Source organism: Rhynchophorus ferrugineus, unplaced genomic scaffold (genome assembly GCF_030347505.1).
Source record: "Rhynchophorus ferrugineus isolate W39M unplaced genomic scaffold, kcgeb_rfMv2 rfM11, whole genome shotgun sequence".
In the NCBI taxonomy this organism is placed as follows: Eukaryota; Metazoa; Arthropoda; class Insecta; order Coleoptera; family Curculionidae; genus Rhynchophorus; species Rhynchophorus ferrugineus.
This window is the reverse complement of record NW_027472590.1, coordinates 27,672,220-27,691,950: the sequence shown is the minus strand read 5'-3', so window position 1 is coordinate 27,691,950 and position 19,731 is coordinate 27,672,220. Positions and strand designations below refer to the sequence as shown.

Here is a 19,731-nt window from a genome sequence, read left to right as displayed (position 1 = left end):
TTCGTCAGAGACTGAGATAGGGCCGATGGGTCCTCCTAGTTATATACCTAGATTTAAGTTATCATAAAGATAATTTGTAGGTGAGTCTGAAAAGACTAGCAATAATGTGATAATTAAATAATAAAAAATTACATCGATGCTGTGCATGAAGTGATATATATGAACAATGATTTTCCAGTACACCTAACAGGTCAATTGAAAAGTCCCCAGCCTACCATAGGAAAACTCTGATATATACACTGATTATAGAAACCATACTGACCTTTGCTTCAAAATAGGCCTCAGTTTCGTCGATTATCTCTTCATTTAACGAAAATTTCTTCCCAGCGAGCATTCTATTGAGATCTGAAAACAGGAAATAGTCGCAGGAGAATACGGTGGATGAAGAAGCAATTCAAAGCCCAATTCACGGATTTTTGACATGGTGTATTGTCTTGATGAAGCAGCACTTTTTCGGCGATTTCGTCCTTCAAACGGCCCAATAACGCTATGTAATAGTCGCCGTTGATGGTCCTTCCTTTTTCAAGGTAGTAAATGAAAATTATTCCGTGCAGTCCACTCGGATGGCTGTCGATTGGACTTCGGAGTGAAATGATGGAGCCATGTTTCAGCCATTGTCACAAATCGACGCAAAAACTCGAATTTATTACGCTTGATCATCTTCAAACATTGCTCTGAATCATCAACTCGTCCTTGTTTTTGGTTAAAAACGCTACCCACTTTGCACAGAGCTTTCTCATATCCAAATATTCGTGAATGATATGATATACACGTTCAATTGATATCTTCAGTATGTTTGCTCTTTCATTCAATTTACGGTCTTTCAAAATCATTTTGTGGACTTTTTAAATGTTTTTGTCGGTAACAACCACTTTTGGGCGTCCACTGTGTTGACCGTCTTCGAAGCACATTTCACCACGTCTAAACTTAGCATACCAATCCTTGATGGTTGATTTGCCTGGGGCAGTGTCCGAAAACTCGGCATCAAGCTAAGTTTTTGCTTCAACTGTATTTTTTCACTTCAAATAGCGATATTTTATCAACACGCGAAATTCCTTTTTATCGACTTTTTTTCACAATAACAAAATTTGCTTCACTCAAAATGTTATAATTCACAAACTAATTATGCGAAAGCTGTCAAATTTATACATGCGTCTTTTGAGGGTTGGCGTTAACTAAAAAACATATGGATTTAATTCTACTAGTGCCATCTATGTGTCAGGCCGGGAACTTTTCAAGTGACCTATTGGTATATGACTGGACTATATTTTGGGACTCGAACAGATAGAAACCGAAAATATCAATGAATATTAATCCATATGGAGCCCTAATTGAACGAATACCTGGCCAAAAACTTAACAAAAGCACACGAACTTCCACCATATTCACCTGACTTTTCACCTCTCATTTCGCTTTAAATTCGGATAAACAACAGACATGTCATGACTTTTCGATCAGTTCTTGGTATTCCTCGACGGGATGTACGAATTAATCCTCTCTCATTTTAGTATAACAAAGACTCAACGGAGAGAAATGCATCATTTGATAGTTACGGTGTTCCGAGTTCACGGATTTGCCCCTTTTAAAGTGTTCGCCGTTTTATTTTTTCGGCGCTCATTCCACACTAGCATTAATCACGTATCGGGCTTATAAGAAAACTGAAACTCTTAGAAATATCTATAATAAATCTGTATAGGAATAAAGGGAGGCAGGCGGAACGGAGAAAACGTAATTACCAGAAGATATAATTACAACGGAAAGTTGCACAAAGTTTTGCGCTTCCCATAATTGATCGTCTTATTAAAGATGAGTTAGCTTAGACCCGCTTTTGTCTAATCTGGACGCTCGACCATCGGTACCGGTAGAGTGCCAACGCTATCTCGAAAAATGGATTGAAAATAATAGAGAATTTTCCTTTAAAATATTACTTATAGAATTTAATATTGTTAATTTATTCATCACACTGTCACTAGTAGTAATGATAAAACGCTAACAGCTTGGGCTTAGACTAAGCCAAATGTATTGGCTGATAACTCACATTTGGACCCATGGTATTGAACTGTAGGGTACTACTAGCAAATCTAACATAGATATCCTCCAGAAGATCCAGAATTAAGTGTTGTGAGTCATCGTCGATGCCCCATATTACATGCCCAACAAACTGATTCAACGCGATATCCACTTAGAACCCATAAGGAGTGTTAGTATGATTCGAACTGTTAGTGCAAAGTACTCTGAAAGACTATTAGTGCATCCGAATGCTCTCGCCAAACAGATAAATGCGTGCGATTACATTGTAGTGCGTAGGCTCAAACGCAAACTACCATACGAACTGGTTAATAGACAGATAGAGTGAGATTTAATAATCTCTAGAGTAAGTTAGAATAAGAATATCTAGAAAAAGATTTAGATAATAAGTTGTACAGCATATCACTTACTTAAGTGATCTTCTACATGTCAGGATAGTGATATTAACATATATAACGGAAATCATATGATAATACTTATTGCCCACGGGTAGATTGTTGAAAATCTAAGAGATTAATGAAAAATAATTGTTACTAATCGTTGCCGACTAACCTACCATTTGTCTTCACAATAAAATTAAATCTAAATTTAAAAAGTGTACGGGAAAGTAATTACCGGTTATTCTAACATGTCCCTAAGCTTAAGTAGTCAATATTATAATTTGAATTATATGTCATTTTATTCTAATGACATCAAGCTTCAAAGCATTACCGTCACACATTTACACCTTTGTGAAAGTATCAAGTTTCCTGTCTGAAAACGTGCATTTGCCGTACGCATTACTTTTCTTATTCAATCAAAAGAAAAAAGCCTCTGAAAGCCATCGTTTGCTGGTAGAAACTTACGATATGCATGCTTTAACCTTATGCGTAAGATAAATAACGTTCTGGTAGCCCGAAAATGTTTGAACATACGGAACTCCAATAGTTATTATATGACGACCCAACCGAAACTCAAAAACAATTGGCAGAAGCGTTAAATGTGGCCCGATAAGAAGAGAAATGATTAGCGATCGATTAGGAGCAATGGAGAAAATCCAAAAGATGGGAAGATGGGTATCACATCAATCAATGACAGGTAAATAGAAAATCGAAAAATCGTCTGTGAAATGCTGCTTCAGAGGTATGATAGGAAGCCATTTCTGCATCGAATAGGAGCGGGTGATGAAAAGTGGATTTATTTTGTGTGTGTAAAAGTGCAAAATTATGGTCATCACCTGACGAAGCCGGCCAATCGACTCCAAGGCCAAATCGCTTTATTCGCAAGACTTTGCTCTGTGTTAGGGCCCGAAGATACCGTAAAGATATTTTATAGCACGATGACGCGCCGTCTCATAAATCAAAACCGATAGACTTAGATATTAGATATTACATATTAGATAATATCGCACCCACCGTACTGTCCAGACCTTGCCCCGTCTTACTATCAACTATCCGCATCAACCGGCCTTTTTGGTATGGCATTCATAAATTGCCTGAAAGATGGGAAATATATATAGAATCAAATGTCCGATACTTTGAATAAATAAAATTTTCCATTTTCTTGAGGATTGTATAGTTTTTCCGAAAAAAAAATGGTAACAATTTTCTGGTACAGCTGGTATAATTAGGAGGACCCATCGGCCCTATCTTAGTCTCTGGTGTAATAATGTGTATGTATTAACAATGTTTTTTTTTCTGTTAAATAAACCTCACTACACTACCCTACACAAGACCAAATGGGTTTATACATTTGACTACGTGTCTTGTTCTGGTATTCCGTTCAAGAATTGTATTATTTCTAACACTTCTAACACAAAAATATTATTTTACTGAATAGTAGTCTACGCTGGGTTAGTTCTGTATTACTTTTATAGTTACTGTATTTACATAACATATATACAGTTTTTAAAACAGTAAAATTCCTCTTAAATTCTGACCAGATTTCATCCATTTCATCCTAGATAATAAATGATATGAAAGTATAAAAATTATGAAACATAATATATTCAATAAAATTTGTTACGGTTTCAATATATAATTAAGTAACTAACAGATCAATTGAAAAGTCCCCGGCCTATCATAGTAAAACACATTTTTTGGCAAAATTTGTTTTTTTTAATCAACGTAATTTCCTTCAAGGGTGATACACTGATTATAGAGACCCTCCAATTTTTTGATACCATTTTTGTAGTACGATTTGTCCTTTGCATCAAAATAGGCCTCAGTTTCTTCATTCGACGAAAATTTCTTCCCAGCGAGCATTCTTTTGAGAACAGGAAATAGTCGCTGGGGCAGATCTGGAGAGTACGGTGGATGAGGAAGCAATTCGAAGCCCAATTTATGGATTTTTGACACGGTGCATTGTCTTGGTGAAGCAGCACATTCTTTTTCTTCAAAGGCTGTCGTTTTTAGGCGATTTCGTCCTTCAGATGGTCCAATAACGCTATGTAATAGGCGCTGTTGTCAAAGTTACTCAATAAAAATTATTCCATGCGCATCCTAAAATACAGATGCCATAGACTTGCCAGCCAACTGTTGCGTTTTCCCACGCGTTGGAGCGGGTTCATCGTGTACAGTCCACTGGGATGATTGGACTTTGGAGTAGAATGATGGAGCCATGTTTCATCCATTGTCACATATCGACGCAAAAACTCGGGTTTATTATGCTTGATCATCTTCAAATACTGCTCCGAATCCGAATCTTTGGAATTTTTGGTCAAAAGTGAGCTCGCGCGGCCCCCCTTTGCGCAGAACTTTCTCATACCCAAATATTCGTAAGTGATATGATGTACACGTTCAGTTGATATCTTTAGAGTGTGTGCTATTTCATTCAATTTCAATTTACGGTCATTCAAAATCATTTTGTGTATTTTTTAAATGTTTTCGTCGGTAACAACCTCTTTTGGGCGTCCACTGCGTTCACCCTCTTCGATGCTCATTTCACCACGTCTAAACTTAGCATACCAAAACTTGATGGTTGATTTTCCTGGGGCAGTGTCCGGAAACTCAGCATCAAGCCAAGTTTTTACTTCAACTATATTTTTCCCTTCAAAAAACAATATGTTATCGACACGCGAAATTCCTTTTTATAAATTTTATTCAAAATAACAAAAATTCCTTCACTAAAAATGCTATAATTCACAAACTAATGATCCGACAGCTGTCAAATTTATACACGCATCTTTTGAGGGTTACCTGTTAATCTATCAAGAATTACAGACAGTGTCTAAGTAATTTCATACTCTAGCGATCAAATATCTCAGGTTGCCATGGACAACAGTCTGCGGCTTCAACTGTTATATTATTTTTGTTCATATATTCGAAATGCTTATTGTTTCCTCAATTTTGAATTAAAATTGAATTTATACAATAAAATTGCAGCTTCAAAATTAATTTTATGATCTATCGAGACCTGTGATTTCGCAATAAAATTGGATTTCAAGTGATTATGTCATATATGTAAACCCTTATTAGAATAAAAAATTTAAGGGTAAATACATTTAGTTATTTGATAACTACACCATTCAGTTAAGTAAAATATAAAAAACTATTATGTCTGAAAAAAATGGGTATAAAATTCCTATTTTGATAAATATATTATTAAACCATTTTTATTTGTAATTATTTTCAAAGAATAATTTTTCTATTAAAATTGATTGAATCTACATTTATTCTATTATGATTCTAATTAAAATAACACCTTGTACTATGAATATTATGAATTATTCTTGATAAGTCAAGGTAAGGTGGACTATTCACTGTATGGGATAATCAAAAGTATTATTACTATTGATAAATAAATAAACCAAGAAAAACACCAGTATTATTTATTGTACATATAACAAGGCAAGTTTATATTTATAACAATGGTGTTGGGAAACATTTCATTGGGTTTTTACTGATAGATGCCTTTAAAAGCCTTTAACCTATTTTATTCTTAAATACTTTAAAAAGTTTTTTTATTATTTTATTATATTATTATAATTATTAGTCTCCAGGTATATTTTTTATATTGCCAGTAATTTTATTAACATTTATGGATATCAATTAATCATTTTGATATTATTCTCTGTAAGTTTTTATAGATAATAATATATAACTTTACTAGACTCTTACACAAATATTGGAATACATTTATAAGTACTATTATAAGTTATAAAAGTAAAGAAACTAAAAAATAAATAAAATCTTCTTTATCACCTTTGAATTCTTTATAGATGATATAATATCCATGCCACACAAATCCAGAAATTTTGTTAGAATAAAAAAAAAACCTTTGATGTAGGCTATTCAAGGATACTATATTTTAGGAATTTATATTATTCAATAAATGTTAAAAGTTTTGTGGAAAGCGTTTTAAAATAAAATCAACAACTTCCCATGGACTAACATGATTTACAATCCTTTTGAACAATTAAATGATCAAATCTTGTAACTTAAGAAGAGTAAAAACTGAAATATTTTCATAATAGAAATATATTTAAAGAATAAGTTCTGGAAACCCATTCAAAAATAATGCGGGATTCTTATTTATTTTTTAGATTTTGATTAATATCTTGCCAATAGTAGTAATCATTTTAATTAGCCAATATTATGAATAAATATTTAGCAATATATTAATATCTGTTAAAACTAATGTATTGATTTATAACATATTATTTTAATCTCCTTTTACCTACGAGGGTTTATCTGGACCGGACACCTGCAGTTTAACGCGGGCCTGAACAAAGGCCTATCGACTGGCGAATGACCAACTTGGAAATCATCCCATGGGATCATTTTCCTTGTCGAATTTTACACTCTTGCCTAGGGACAATCACAAACATAAATTTACGACCATGCCTCAGCTGGATTCGAACACGGAATTATCGCAACAGTATAAGGACTACATCTATTTCCCAGTTTTATATTGCGAAAAATTAAAAAAATATTCCGATTTCAAAACTCTTTTATTACTACCAAATTAAAATTATAACATATTTAACGTGGATTTTTGATTGTTTTCTGCCAAATTACAAATCATCCTTAGAATACAATTTGTCTACTACTACTAACTTTTGTTTACTAAATGCGCCTTTACATATGATACGCGCTATCGGGTGGAGCACTCACTACTTTTTTACCATTAACCAAAATATCCATTTCTATCGTTTCTGAAACTATCTCCTCACTGGTGGTACGTCTGTAGTTCAGAGCGTTTACGAATAGTTCTTCTATACTTTGGTATGGTATGAATCGTCTTAGACTTGATTGATTGGAACCCGTTCTGACAGCACATCCATTCTTCGAGCTTCTGCTAATGGCACTCTTGTTCTTGATACCAAACATGTTGATGACGTTTTGTTATTTAATGAAATATAATAAGTCTAGAAGACTACACTGCAAGATTCAAAACCCGTCTTTAACTGTATCTTACGCTGTGACTCACATTGGTTATATATCAATTTTGAGGGCTCAGGTAGACGGTAGTTAGGTATTATAAATTCATAAAATAATATATATTTTTTATTACAATTTATTTTTTATTTCGAATAATTTAACCATTTACCATTTTTTATTAATTCATTACGTTATAAAATTTATTTATTTACATTATTAATACGTAATTTTTGAGGTATCATTTTCAAAACCTTAATACTTAGGTTTTATTTTTTATATAATTTTATAATTTATGATTTTGCTTCAAGTGTATTTCTGGTAATTTAATTTATTAAACTATTTATAAATAGGCAATTAAGTATTATATGTACATATATATGGCAATTTCTATTATTTATCTCATATAACTGAAATAAACTAAGAATTTTCAATATACAATTTTAAATATAATACTGACGACAAAAACGCGGAGGTGCCAAATATATATAAATGATAATTTTAAGAGAGTATATACTTCTATAATAGTGTTATCTTATAAATATATTATTTATATTTAGACCCTTAGATATCCTAATTTAGTTTATCAGTTTAACTGGTCTGTTTTGTTTAAAGTTTAAAAGTGATATTCTTGCACCATTTTACTAATGTCTCTAGGTATTTGATGCAAATATCAGTTTCGGATTCTCATTTCCTTTCTGGAGTTTCTATTTGTATTTAACTACATTATATTTCTAAATAGCTTTGTGATAAAATGGCGAAGGATATTTTATATCTAATAAAATAAAATTTATATATTATTACATATTTTTTCATTCTATTTAAGCCGACATATCGGTCAAAATTAAAAAAACAACTTCTCGTGTACAATAGATTTAGGATATGACAAGCTTACATCCATAACTTTTAGTAATTTAATGTAGTAAATACTTTTATTTATACATTTATACATAATATAACTATTTAATTTAACAGTAAAAATTGATATCCAATTTTCTTTTGTCATTTTGATAACATAGAAATTATATTCTGATTTACACGTTAAATCCTAAACAACTTACATCTTGTCGTTCCCTCGAGAGTAATATAAAAAACAACTCCCCCAACATATTTTTTCTTAAATACACTGGATCTGCGAATATTTCCTTAAAGTTTTAATAAAAGAAAAATTATTATTCAACACTATAAATATTAGAATAAAATAATATAATACATGAACACATATATAATATAATATAATATTAATGTAATTAATAAAATAATTGCTTTCGAACAATGAATGAAAAAAATTTACCTTCAACATTTTCTCTGAAAACATGAAAATTAAATGTCTTTGTAGATAGTTATAATACAATTCAGCTCGGTGCGCCCTCTTCTAGAATATGTTAGTAGCCTTTTAGGTTGGTGAAGAATTCTACTTTGCGCATTCTTGCGACATCGTACGGGATGTCTTTGAAGACAACTATAACTAATTAAAGATTCCTTTTGGTTGTCCAACTGACATTCACGCAATTCCCGATAGATGCGAACATTGCTGGATTATGTCAGGTAATAAAGAATTCTATTTTATGTATTTTGTTGCCATCTTCCAATCATAGCTTGAAGCTAGTCATAATCGCCAGAAGATTTCTTCTTGCTGCTAAGCAAACTTTCGCACATTTTCCGATAGATGGCAACAATGATTGTATTGATTGGTCTTGTCATTTATATTTATGTCAAATTATTGAAAATTTCTATAAACATTATAAATTAAGATTTAAAATATTAAATAGGAAAGCCTACATATAAAATGACTATTAACAAAGAAGCATTCGTTGACTTGCAAGAAAAGTATGAAAAGGTTATAAAATTGCTTCTAGAAGGCCCCAAAACAGACCCCGAAAATGAACCGTTTTTATCCAAATATTCTGCCCGGCAAATTTTAATTGGAATGAAGGCGAATATCGAAAATCTAATGAGGACGCACTCAGCGGACACCGTTGAGAATACAAAACTCACCGGTATAAAGCTTATTTGAATCTGTTTAATAGTTTATCTCATTGTTTTCATTTTAGCAATGTATGGTACAGTTCATCTGTACCTTGGAATGGTTGCCATTGACACTGAAGAAAGTTCTTCAGGGGAAAAACATTTGGAGAAATGCAAGGAATTATTGGAGCCTCATGAGAACCTTCCAGAAGTTATTTTAATTGTTTTAAATATGTATAATCAGTTTGGTATATTATGGTCATTGCGGGATCCTGAAAAGTCTAAATCCTATTTGGAAAAAGCTGAAACACTTTACAATGATTTTAAGAAGTCTGGGATAGTTCCCATTGATATTTCGGATTTGTTTGTATCTTCTATAGAAACGTATAATGAGGCAGAAGCTATAAAAAACTTTGAGAAATGTCATACATTAACTTTATATTATTTAGCACAAATATTTGGTAAATTAAAGGAGGATTTTAAGAGTGCTATATATTGCCACATTACTTTACAGAGACAATTGGAAATGAATGATTATGAGCCAATCGATTGGGCATTGAATTCAGCTACATTGTCACAATTTTTCATGGAGAAATGTGGTTTTAAACAAGCTAGGCACCACTTGGCAGCTAGTAGTTATATACTGGATAAATATAAGCGAGAGGAAATAGATATTGATTGTGAACACAATGACGAGTTTGATGCCAAACTAGAAACATTTAATCACAGAAGCGCCGATGTGGCACGTTGTTGGACGAAATATGGTATTTTTCTCTTATCTAAGTCAAAAGAGAGGCTCTTGGCTCATACGGAGGATATTGATGAGAGATGTCAAGCCGTGTCAGATTTAGCACTTATTAAATTAACAGATGATATGAAGGTAACAGCAGCTGATTTGCAAAATTTGTCTTTTAGTGGTATTGATGTTACCAAATATGAAGAGCAAATTTCAGACCAGTTTATCTTACACTTGGGCGATGCAAAAAAAGTCTTCCTCAAGGCCCAAGACTGGATTAAAAAAGCTCAGGATTATTATAATTTGAACACGTTGGCTTCTGATTATATTGAAATCATTCTGGACCAAAGCCAGCTGTATTTAAACTTGTTGTTTTTTGATGATAATCAAGATAACCAGGCGAAATTGCACAAGAGAAGAATTGACTTATTGGAGTATGTCATCAACAATATAAACTCGCAATATTACATGAGCTACTGCAGGCAGATTTGGTTTGAATTGGGACAGAGTTACTCAGATATCATTGATATTAAACTGGAGAAATTAAGGGAAACTAAAGATAGACCCAAACCGCAAGCATTAAACAAAGTCAATGTTTTAGTTGAGAAAAGTATCAGACATTACGAACATTTTTTGTCTTCATTCAAAGCAAATGTAGATGAACGAGAAAAAATCTTAGATGATGCAGAAAAGGCTTTTCTGCGAGCTTATTTTCATGTGGCAGCTTTGTATGGTCGATACATTACTTTAGACAAGGTAACACAATTAAAATATACCGATCAGCAATATGAACATTACAAGTTTATAGTTGATTATTGCGAGAGACACACAAAAGCACAAGAATTAATTCCTATGGAGTTAAGTATTTGCAAAGAAATGGTTATGCTTCTTCCTGTAAAAATGCTTAGAGTAAAAGAACAAATGAAAGCTTAATTTTGTGATATTAGTTTTTAAGTTAGCAATAATGTTATATATTCGCATTTAATTCCAAATAAATTAAATTTCAATCAGTTTTTGTGTATTTTTAATGAATACACTCAAAATTAAATCTCCCGCCGACTTATTTGCTAAATTCTCCCAAAAGAGCGCGCCACCGCAGCAGCTCAAGGCGCAGCCATTTTATAAATTTCATTTTCTTTGCGAAGAGTAAGGTGAAACGAACGGCATTTTTGCAAAATACTTGTGACTTCATAAGAAATAAATGTAGGAAAAGTAATCAAAAAGGAAATGTTTAATAACTTTGCAGTTTTCGAAAACGCATCGTCGACGGAAAGGGCATAAATCTAGGTAAATACCAAGAATTTTATTGTACTTGTTTACGATTTTCTTTAATCATTGCGACGTAGAGGAATACATAGACATAAGCAGCCATTTTCATTTTTGTCTTGATAAAAATTTTCACTTCCGTATAGTTCGAAATCATCGTAAATATATTCCTAATTTTTATATTTGGATTCTAAAATGTTGTTTATTGTTGTAGTATTTTAAATCGACTTGTTACGATTAGTAATAGTTCGTTTGTCCAAGATTAACTGCTGGACCTATTTTTTTTATCTCCAATACTTTTGGTGATTACTAAGATTCATTGTTCTTATATTCCAGAAACGCCAATTGGTTTCTGTAGGGATCCTAATTGGTCCATCATCTTGAAAAAATAGATTTGGGTTTTATAAACCCTATTTTTGTTACTGAAGCATTTATATAGACTTCTAAACTATGATAACGGACAGAATAAACACGAATCATTTGACACTGAATAAAGTGTAAGTATTTTATGTGAAGTAGTTGTCGTTTAATATTTATATTGATACGTATGTGTAACAATTAGATTTATACTGGTTTGTAATTCTCAGACCTTTTTTATTGCTTTTACATTTTTAAACACATTCCATCAAACATTTCTGTTTTTTTTATCTATAGGGAATTTGACTCAAAAATGGAAAACAAAGTGGATTCGAAGATTGATGATCTTGGATGGAAATCAAAATTAAAAATACCTCCAAAAGATCGAAGGATTCAGACCAGTGTAAGTATTGGCATTTATGTTTTATCAATACTTTGCTGTAGATAAGGCATATGTAACTTAAAGAAAATTATTTGGGTAATAAGAAACTATAAAATTATTGCTTAGCTTTTATTTAACAATAAGATTTTTTTTAAAGGTCTTATTTCAATTTTTTTAAATATAGTAATGAGCATGATGTTACTGTAGATTCTAGGTCACAAGTAATCTGCTTAATATTAACTTTCTTTTTCCAACTTTCTTAATATTCAATTTTGGAAGTAGCGGGGCACATTATAAGTTTTAATTAACTGTAACATGGTGTATGATATTAATGATGAGGTGTTTTGGATTCCCCTTCATTTTACTATAAATGAGAATTCCCTTACTGATCAAAACATTCTAAAAATATTTTCATTAATTAATATCATAGCAATTTCTATAATATATAATTTTATTAGGATGTTACGAATACAAGAGGGAATGAATTTGAAGAGTTTTGTCTCAAAAGAGAACTTTTGATGGGTATTTTTGAAAAAGGTTGGGAAAAACCATCACCTATACAAGAAGTAGCAATACCTATAACACTTACTGGAAGAGATATTCTTGCAAGGGCAAAGAATGGAACAGGTACATATTTTGTTTTGTTTTACAGTAAGGTGTTTATGAACCTTATTTTTTTTATGAACAGGTAAAACTGGTGCTTACTCAATACCAGTTTTGGAACAAATTAACCCTACAAAAGACTGTATCCAAGCTTTGATTATAGTACCTACGAGAGAATTGGCATTACAGACTTCTCAAATTTGTATAGAGCTAGCTAAACATTTACAAGTAGGTTGTTTATTATGTTTTTAGTATGGATTTTATTGTGATTTTTAAATAGATTCGTATAATGGTCACAACTGGAGGTACCAATCTGCGAGATGATATTATGAGAATTTATCAAAAGGTACAAGTTATAATAGCTACGCCTGGGCGTATATTGGATCTCATGGAAAAGGGTTTGTAAAAATTAATTTAATGGTTGCATTGTTTTTATTAAATGGTTTTATTTTTTAGGGGTGGCGACAATGGATCAATGTAAAATTCTTGTACTGGATGAAGCGGACAAGCTCCTCTCACAAGATTTCAAAGGCATGTTAGATACTGTAATTAAAAATTTGCCCCAGGAGAGGCAGATCCTGCTATTTTCTGCTACATTTCCACTGACGGTGGAACAGTTCATGAAAAAACACTTGAAGGATCCATATGAAATAAATTTAATGGAGGAGCTTACATTAAAAGGAGTTACTCAGTATTATGCTTTTGTACAGGAAAGACAAAAAGTCCATTGTTTGAATACTCTTTTTTCTAAGGTTCGTGTAATATTTTTCAGACTAACGAGGATGTTTTGTTGAAATTATCCTTCATTCTTTCTTTTAGTTACAAATAAACCAAAGTATTATATTTTGCAATTCGACTCAAAGAGTGGAATTATTAGCGAAGAAGATTACAGAGTTGGGTTACTGCTGTTACTATATTCATGCAAAAATGGCACAGGCCCACCGAAACAGAGTTTTCCATGACTTCAGAGCAGGTCTTTGTCGTAATTTGGTGTGTTCTGATCTATTTACAAGAGGTAAATATAACAAGTTTCTATATTAATTGTAAAAGTTGCATATCTAGTAAGCCTGACTTGCTTAGGTGATATCAAGTTGGGGGGATACGTATGCTACACAATCAATTTGGTTTACAGTAGTATTTTGGGTGACTATAATTGTTTCACAATAACGTAAACCACATACAAATATTTGTTACTTCTACTACTTTAGTTTCCTATTACTGTAAAGAAAATTGAACGTTGAGGGAGAAAATCATTTGGATGCCTTAAGGGGGTATACCAGTCTATAATATTTATTCCTATAGTTGTAAGGTTAATTAGTTTTAATGTATGTCAAGGTATTTTTCGGAGTTTTCATCAGTGTTGTGTTCTAAGAATTTTAAATGTTTTGACAGAGAACTGTCTGCCATCTTCAGGTCTCGTCTATTTTTTGGTTGTTTCTCTTTCTACATTATTGCTAGTGTTATTTAAATTCACTGTCTTCTAGCACTAGTTTTCCAATATTATATCGTCTTTTGTGGTGAAGTCTCTAGGATGTTTTTCTATTTTTATTGTATCCTGTATAGCATTTTGATTTTTGCAATAGGCTGATATTGGTTTTATGTTGCCAGAATCGATCATGTCAGAATTAATTCGTTCCTAAGATTCCTAATTAATCGTTCCAAAGACAATATTATTTTGTTTAATAGGCAATTATATTCCTCCCTTCGCATGCTTATTCTTCTATTGGTTTGCTCTTTGTGGGTGTTTTGACAGTCATATGTATATTGTTAGAACCGATTTTGTGAAGGTGTTTGGGCTTCAACTGAGTCACTCTCTATTTATTTCGACAAACATATCGGTCAAAGCCCCAACACAGAATGAATCAAGACGGCGGGATCTTCGTCCTGTCCGGATGGCATTAGGACGACCATGCGCCGTAGCGTTTATTATAATTAACAGGAAACTACTAATCGGCTATGCAACCATATATACATCGTCAGAGGACGTCAGATGTAGGCGCACCCACCTAATTATTTATATATCCAACAATATATATAAACTGCTGGGTTTGAGTTGGGAGGATAATGCTAATTTTACTGTTTTAATTCTGTGTCGCCTGAAGACTACTGATCTTATTTGTGGTGGCTTATGTAGAGCAAGCAAGTTTTTTCTATTGTTTTTATTTGTTTATTCTTGGTGTTTTTCCAACTTGGCCTTGCGTTCTTTTTATTTATTTCTTAAAATAATTGCATACTCCCCATATATTACTATGTGGAAGGGGCAAATAAATTGCTCCTGGATTAATTCCTAACGGGGGTTCATACACACAGTACTGCCGACCCTTTGTGGCAATTTTGTTCCAATACTAAGACCTCTTGCGGTGTCAAACATGCCGATTCTTGTACTCCAGGTAACAAATATTTCTGGTTGTGTTTTCTGTTTTTATGTTATTTGTATTTTAGTGATATTCGGGGTTTTAAAGAAAATCTTCAATGTCGTTTCTGTCTTTTTGGCGGGGCATCAAAAGGTGCCGGTTTTGTAGTGCTTTTCTACCAGTCTGAAGCTGGACGAAAAACTTAATATTTGCCATGGGGGGGGGGGGTATCTATAAAATTATTTAAGAACATAATGTTGGAAATTAAGGTAAACTTTAACAAATTGTTTAAATTTTCCATTATATTCAACTGGCAAATTGAGGAAATCCTTCCAAAATTGCAAAACCAATGAATGATTTTTTAATTTACAACCAGAAGTTATATAAAATATCGATTTCGATATCTTAAAAAATATGTCGATATATTGGCGAATAAATAATGTCGATACCAAACCGTGTCAAACAAAACAAACAATTCACTTGATATGTGACAGAAGAGATATTTCAAAACAAAAGTTCACTGTACATGTCTAGCTTTTTCCGCTCCAATCCTAGATTTCCACGCAAAATTCACTTTATCGTGGTGAGAAATCCCTAAACAAAAGTTCCATACTTTCCTTGGAAAATACTAAGCTTTTAATATCGATATTTTTCACCAAATTATCTTGTTAAAACATTCATTTTATTGTAAGGTCCTTTATAATTTCTTATACCCGCTCTCGATTCCTTTGAACGGTTTAAATTGAGACGTTTTTACTAATGATTAATGTTATTACGCCGGGTCCATAGGTACTTTTTTTCTTTTGTTAATCCTTGAAAGCTTATTTCATTTCTGTGTCCTTCCACACCCAAATTGTGGCAATCTTAATTCAGACTGTAGTTCTAATATCGTAACATAACAAAACAGAACTTTATGTATTATAAATTAGCGCTATTTTTGTACATGTCTCTTGATCTCTGGTAACAAGCAGCTACATTACAATAGACCCAGTGACCCTTAGTCCTTCCAATAAAACAGTCAATGCACGTCATAAATGACATCGAATATACTGCCAATTGTTTTAAACTTAGAGGAGATTTTTCCTTCTCATATTACCCAAGTTAAAAAGATGCAGAATTCTGTCTGATGCGTCCGAAAGTGTAACCGAATAATATTCGATTTGTGTTGGTATTGGTCGACCATGTTGTCAAATGTCTACAAATTCTACAAAACATTAATGCTCGCCAACAAAATTCATGATGTCAGCGTATCGCAATCATGTCCCATCAAGTTAGGATTTTAATTTTAAACGTTCGCCGATTTCTAACCTCTAATTACCATAAATAATGTTTTTTAAAGAATTTTTTAGACATTTGACAACAGTGTCTACCAATACCAACACAAATATATACACGAATATTATAAACTGATGCGGTTGCGTGTTCCGACGCATCAGACAGCATTTATTTAGCTAAAAGTGCTCCGAGTTTAAAAGAGATTTTGTTTTTATAAACTGAATTTGGCAACATTGATGACGTGCATTGGCTGTTTTATCGGAAGGACTATGCGTGGGTAGGAACGAGTTTGTGTAATAAACAATTATTCAAGGTGTCACACATAAACCTCCTTTGATCTTCATATCATCAGTATAATACATTCATTTGTTATCTTAATGATGGTTATATGTGAAAGGTACTAAAACAGGTTTATTCATACAGGTATCGATGTCCAAGCAGTGAACGTTGTAATAAACTTCGATTTTCCCAAGATGGCCGAGACATACCTCCACCGTATCGGCAGGTCAGGACGGTTCGGGCACCTGGGTATCGCGATCAACTTAATCACCTACGACGACAGATTCGCACTGCATCGCATCGAACAGGAGTTGGGGACGGAGATCAAACCCATCCCGAAAATAATCGATCCCAAGTTGTATGTAGCCAAGCTGGAAGACGATGACGGCGAGGAGAATTCGAAGTAACGCGAAAGGTCGCAATGTCGTGACTACTCTCTTGTAAATATGTACGAGAAAAGGACAAGGAAAATAATATTATCGTGGAGAATTACGTTTTAATTTTGATAAATACAGAAAATAAAAAAATATTATTTTTTTTCGGGATTTATGTAAGAAGTGAACTCTCGCCTCGACATATATCGCGAACTTGTACAGGAAGAATTGACAGTTTCTTTTTGGTCGTCGATGAAGTTCATGCGGTCGTGCCGCGTTGACGGTGTCCCATTGACTGGCGTTTAATTGATACATGTAGTCTGTGATAAATTCTCATGAAACTCATTTTCATACTATTGTAGTATTATTTGAAATTCAACAAAAGAAAATGGACGATCCGGGGCCCGTCAATGGTGTCGTTTAGGTGGGCGTCCAGTTACCCAGCGCCCATTTTAAACCTGTTTAAATTTCATTTGCGCATCAAAAGGGAGTTGTCGATTTTATGATAGTGTTTTACCGGTACTTTTCGTGTTATTTCGCCATCAGAATCTCCGTTAGCACGAAAATGATCGTTAAACGCTCGTACAAGTTGTGCCGCAGTAAAATGTGCACGGACATAAAGTGATTCGAGTTAAGGGGAGCGTTAAGGACTCCCAAATAAAGTGAAACGACTGAGATTGTGATTCGGGTTATAATGTTAAAATATCGAGAAGAGGAGCGCGACATTTTACGTTGCCTCCATTTCGTTTTTTATAGAGGAGATTCTTCGGACGGTTCTAATTCAATGTCGGATTTCTCATGACGATTAGGACGATGGCGTGTTATCGGCAGTTTTTCATTTTTTCGGGTTTTTCAAAATTTCTTAACATTGACAACACACGCAAGTGAAATGTGAATAACAGTTAAAAACATCAAAATCGATTTGCATTTACATATCCAAGTTTGAGTATTTATTTATTTATTTTTTTGTTTTTTACAGTTTTGTTTTCGGGGGGGTAATGAAAATAACTTTTGGCGTTTCCAAAATTTAAGCGTTTTTCATTTTTGTCAGTTAAATTGGGTAACAAATTTTGGCAGGCCAAAGGAACAGATGAAATATTTTGTTATAATAAAATCAGGAAAAAAAAACGAAGAGTTCTGAACTTTACTTTTCAAAAATAAAAACCATTGTGCAATAAGTGACTTGTCGTTAACAGTGTTTTATAATTTTCCAAATAAGTGATATATATTTTTTTTAATTCATTTTTCAATTTGTCTCTTTGTAATATCAACAAATGTTCGCAATAAACCTAACTGAACTCTTCACAATTATGTGTTTTATTTTATTTATATGGTGTAAGCTAGTGGTGTCAGCCGCTCAGAAAAATTTTGATATTGATATTTTAAAAGCAACAACTACAAAAAATACCGGTATTTAACAAATAACATATCAATATTTAAAGAAAACGTAAAAAAATACATATAGGCCCAAAAAACATAGACACTTCTAAATATTTTAATAAGCTTTTAAAATTAGGTACCAAAATTCGTTGACCTTTAAAATTAAATACCGATTTAAAAGGTTTAGTGGGAATAATTAAAAGGTTTTTTAACGTTTAAAGAACATTTTTAATTTTTTCGGCATCCCTAGTGTTAAGTGTTACAGACGGAATTGGCTCATGGCTCGAATACTACCCTGTGTGGGTATACCCTCTGAAGTTACCACTACATGCTTACAAATAGCTGAATCATCCTCGTCTCAACCAATCGGCTCTTTCCTCAACATATTTCATTTCCCAAATCTATATTTTATTACCTTATTCCAAAAAAAACTTTAAGTAATGATTTTACAACCTCTAAATGACACAATATTAAAAAAAGAAAATTCCAAAACTAATTAGGGTACGAGGTGTATTTAGGAAGTAACTTGAATTTGGTTGGAATCAGCACAGGTTCAAGTGCTGGGATTTTATCTGCGACTGATGCAGAAATTAATTTTCTGTAAGTAATGGAGTTTGCAATCATATGTGGTGCAAGAAGGTTTTAAATACTGTTTTTGTTGAATCTGCAATAGGCAGAACCAGAGTTTACGAGTGCTATACACATTTTCAACTTAAACTAATTAATTATAAATAATAGAATAACAGTTAGAGAAGTTACTGATGATGCTGATTTATTAATTCGTAAATTTTACATCAGGATAATGCATCTGCACGATTCTTATCAAAAACAACAATTATTCGTATCCAAAATTTAAAACACTGACACAAATCAGAAAGTTTAAAGCTATCACAAAGAAATATTTTGGATTGGAAAAGGTACTGGCATAATATCTAATCGGAACTACATAATGAAGCTGCATATTCATAACATTAATGCAAATCAATGAGTAAGATTCTGTCTACGAAACCGTTCCGTTATTTTTTGAGCACACCTTGTATAATTTTACAAATCTCTTCATGCAATGATTCATGATACTCAAGTAATATTGATTTTTGTCGATATCAGAACACACCGATTCTAGATTAAACGTAGTTTCTGTTTAAATCGACAGAATTTCTAAAAGCGTTTCCTCATTCACAAAATTGCCTTAAAATTAAATGGAAAAACTATTATTGCTTAAAGAATATATTAAAAATCTACATCATAAGCAACCATATATATGTTGGATCAATAAACGATGTTAAATTTTTTAAAAAGTAAGTTTATAACAAAAGACACTGGGTAGGATTTTTTACTGGTAACACATTCCAAATTGAAAAAGTATATTCAC

General features: G+C 32.6%; 2 protein-coding genes across 2 annotated transcripts; both read left to right on the top strand.

The window, feature by feature from the left end:
* Positions 1-9,093: 9,093 nt before the first annotated feature.
* On the top strand, positions 9,094-11,099 carry LOC143205127 (KIF-binding protein). The gene is made up of 2 exons (XM_076418211.1): positions 9,094-9,385; positions 9,440-11,099. The coding sequence occupies exons 1-2, from the start codon at positions 9,175-9,177 to the stop codon at positions 11,020-11,022; spliced, it is 1,794 nt and encodes a 597-aa protein (XP_076274326.1). The 5' UTR covers positions 9,094-9,174; the 3' UTR covers positions 11,023-11,099.
* An 82-nt stretch (positions 11,100-11,181) lies between these two features.
* Positions 11,182-18,287, top strand: me31B (ATP-dependent RNA helicase me31b). The gene is made up of 9 exons (XM_076418216.1): positions 11,182-11,376; positions 11,692-11,852; positions 12,010-12,115; positions 12,553-12,721; positions 12,783-12,925; positions 12,978-13,095; positions 13,154-13,449; positions 13,517-13,712; positions 16,750-18,287. The coding sequence occupies exons 2-9, from the start codon at positions 11,806-11,808 to the stop codon at positions 17,010-17,012; spliced, it is 1,338 nt and encodes a 445-aa protein (XP_076274331.1). The 5' UTR covers positions 11,182-11,376; positions 11,692-11,805; the 3' UTR covers positions 17,013-18,287.
* Positions 18,288-19,731: the final 1,444 nt, after the last annotated feature.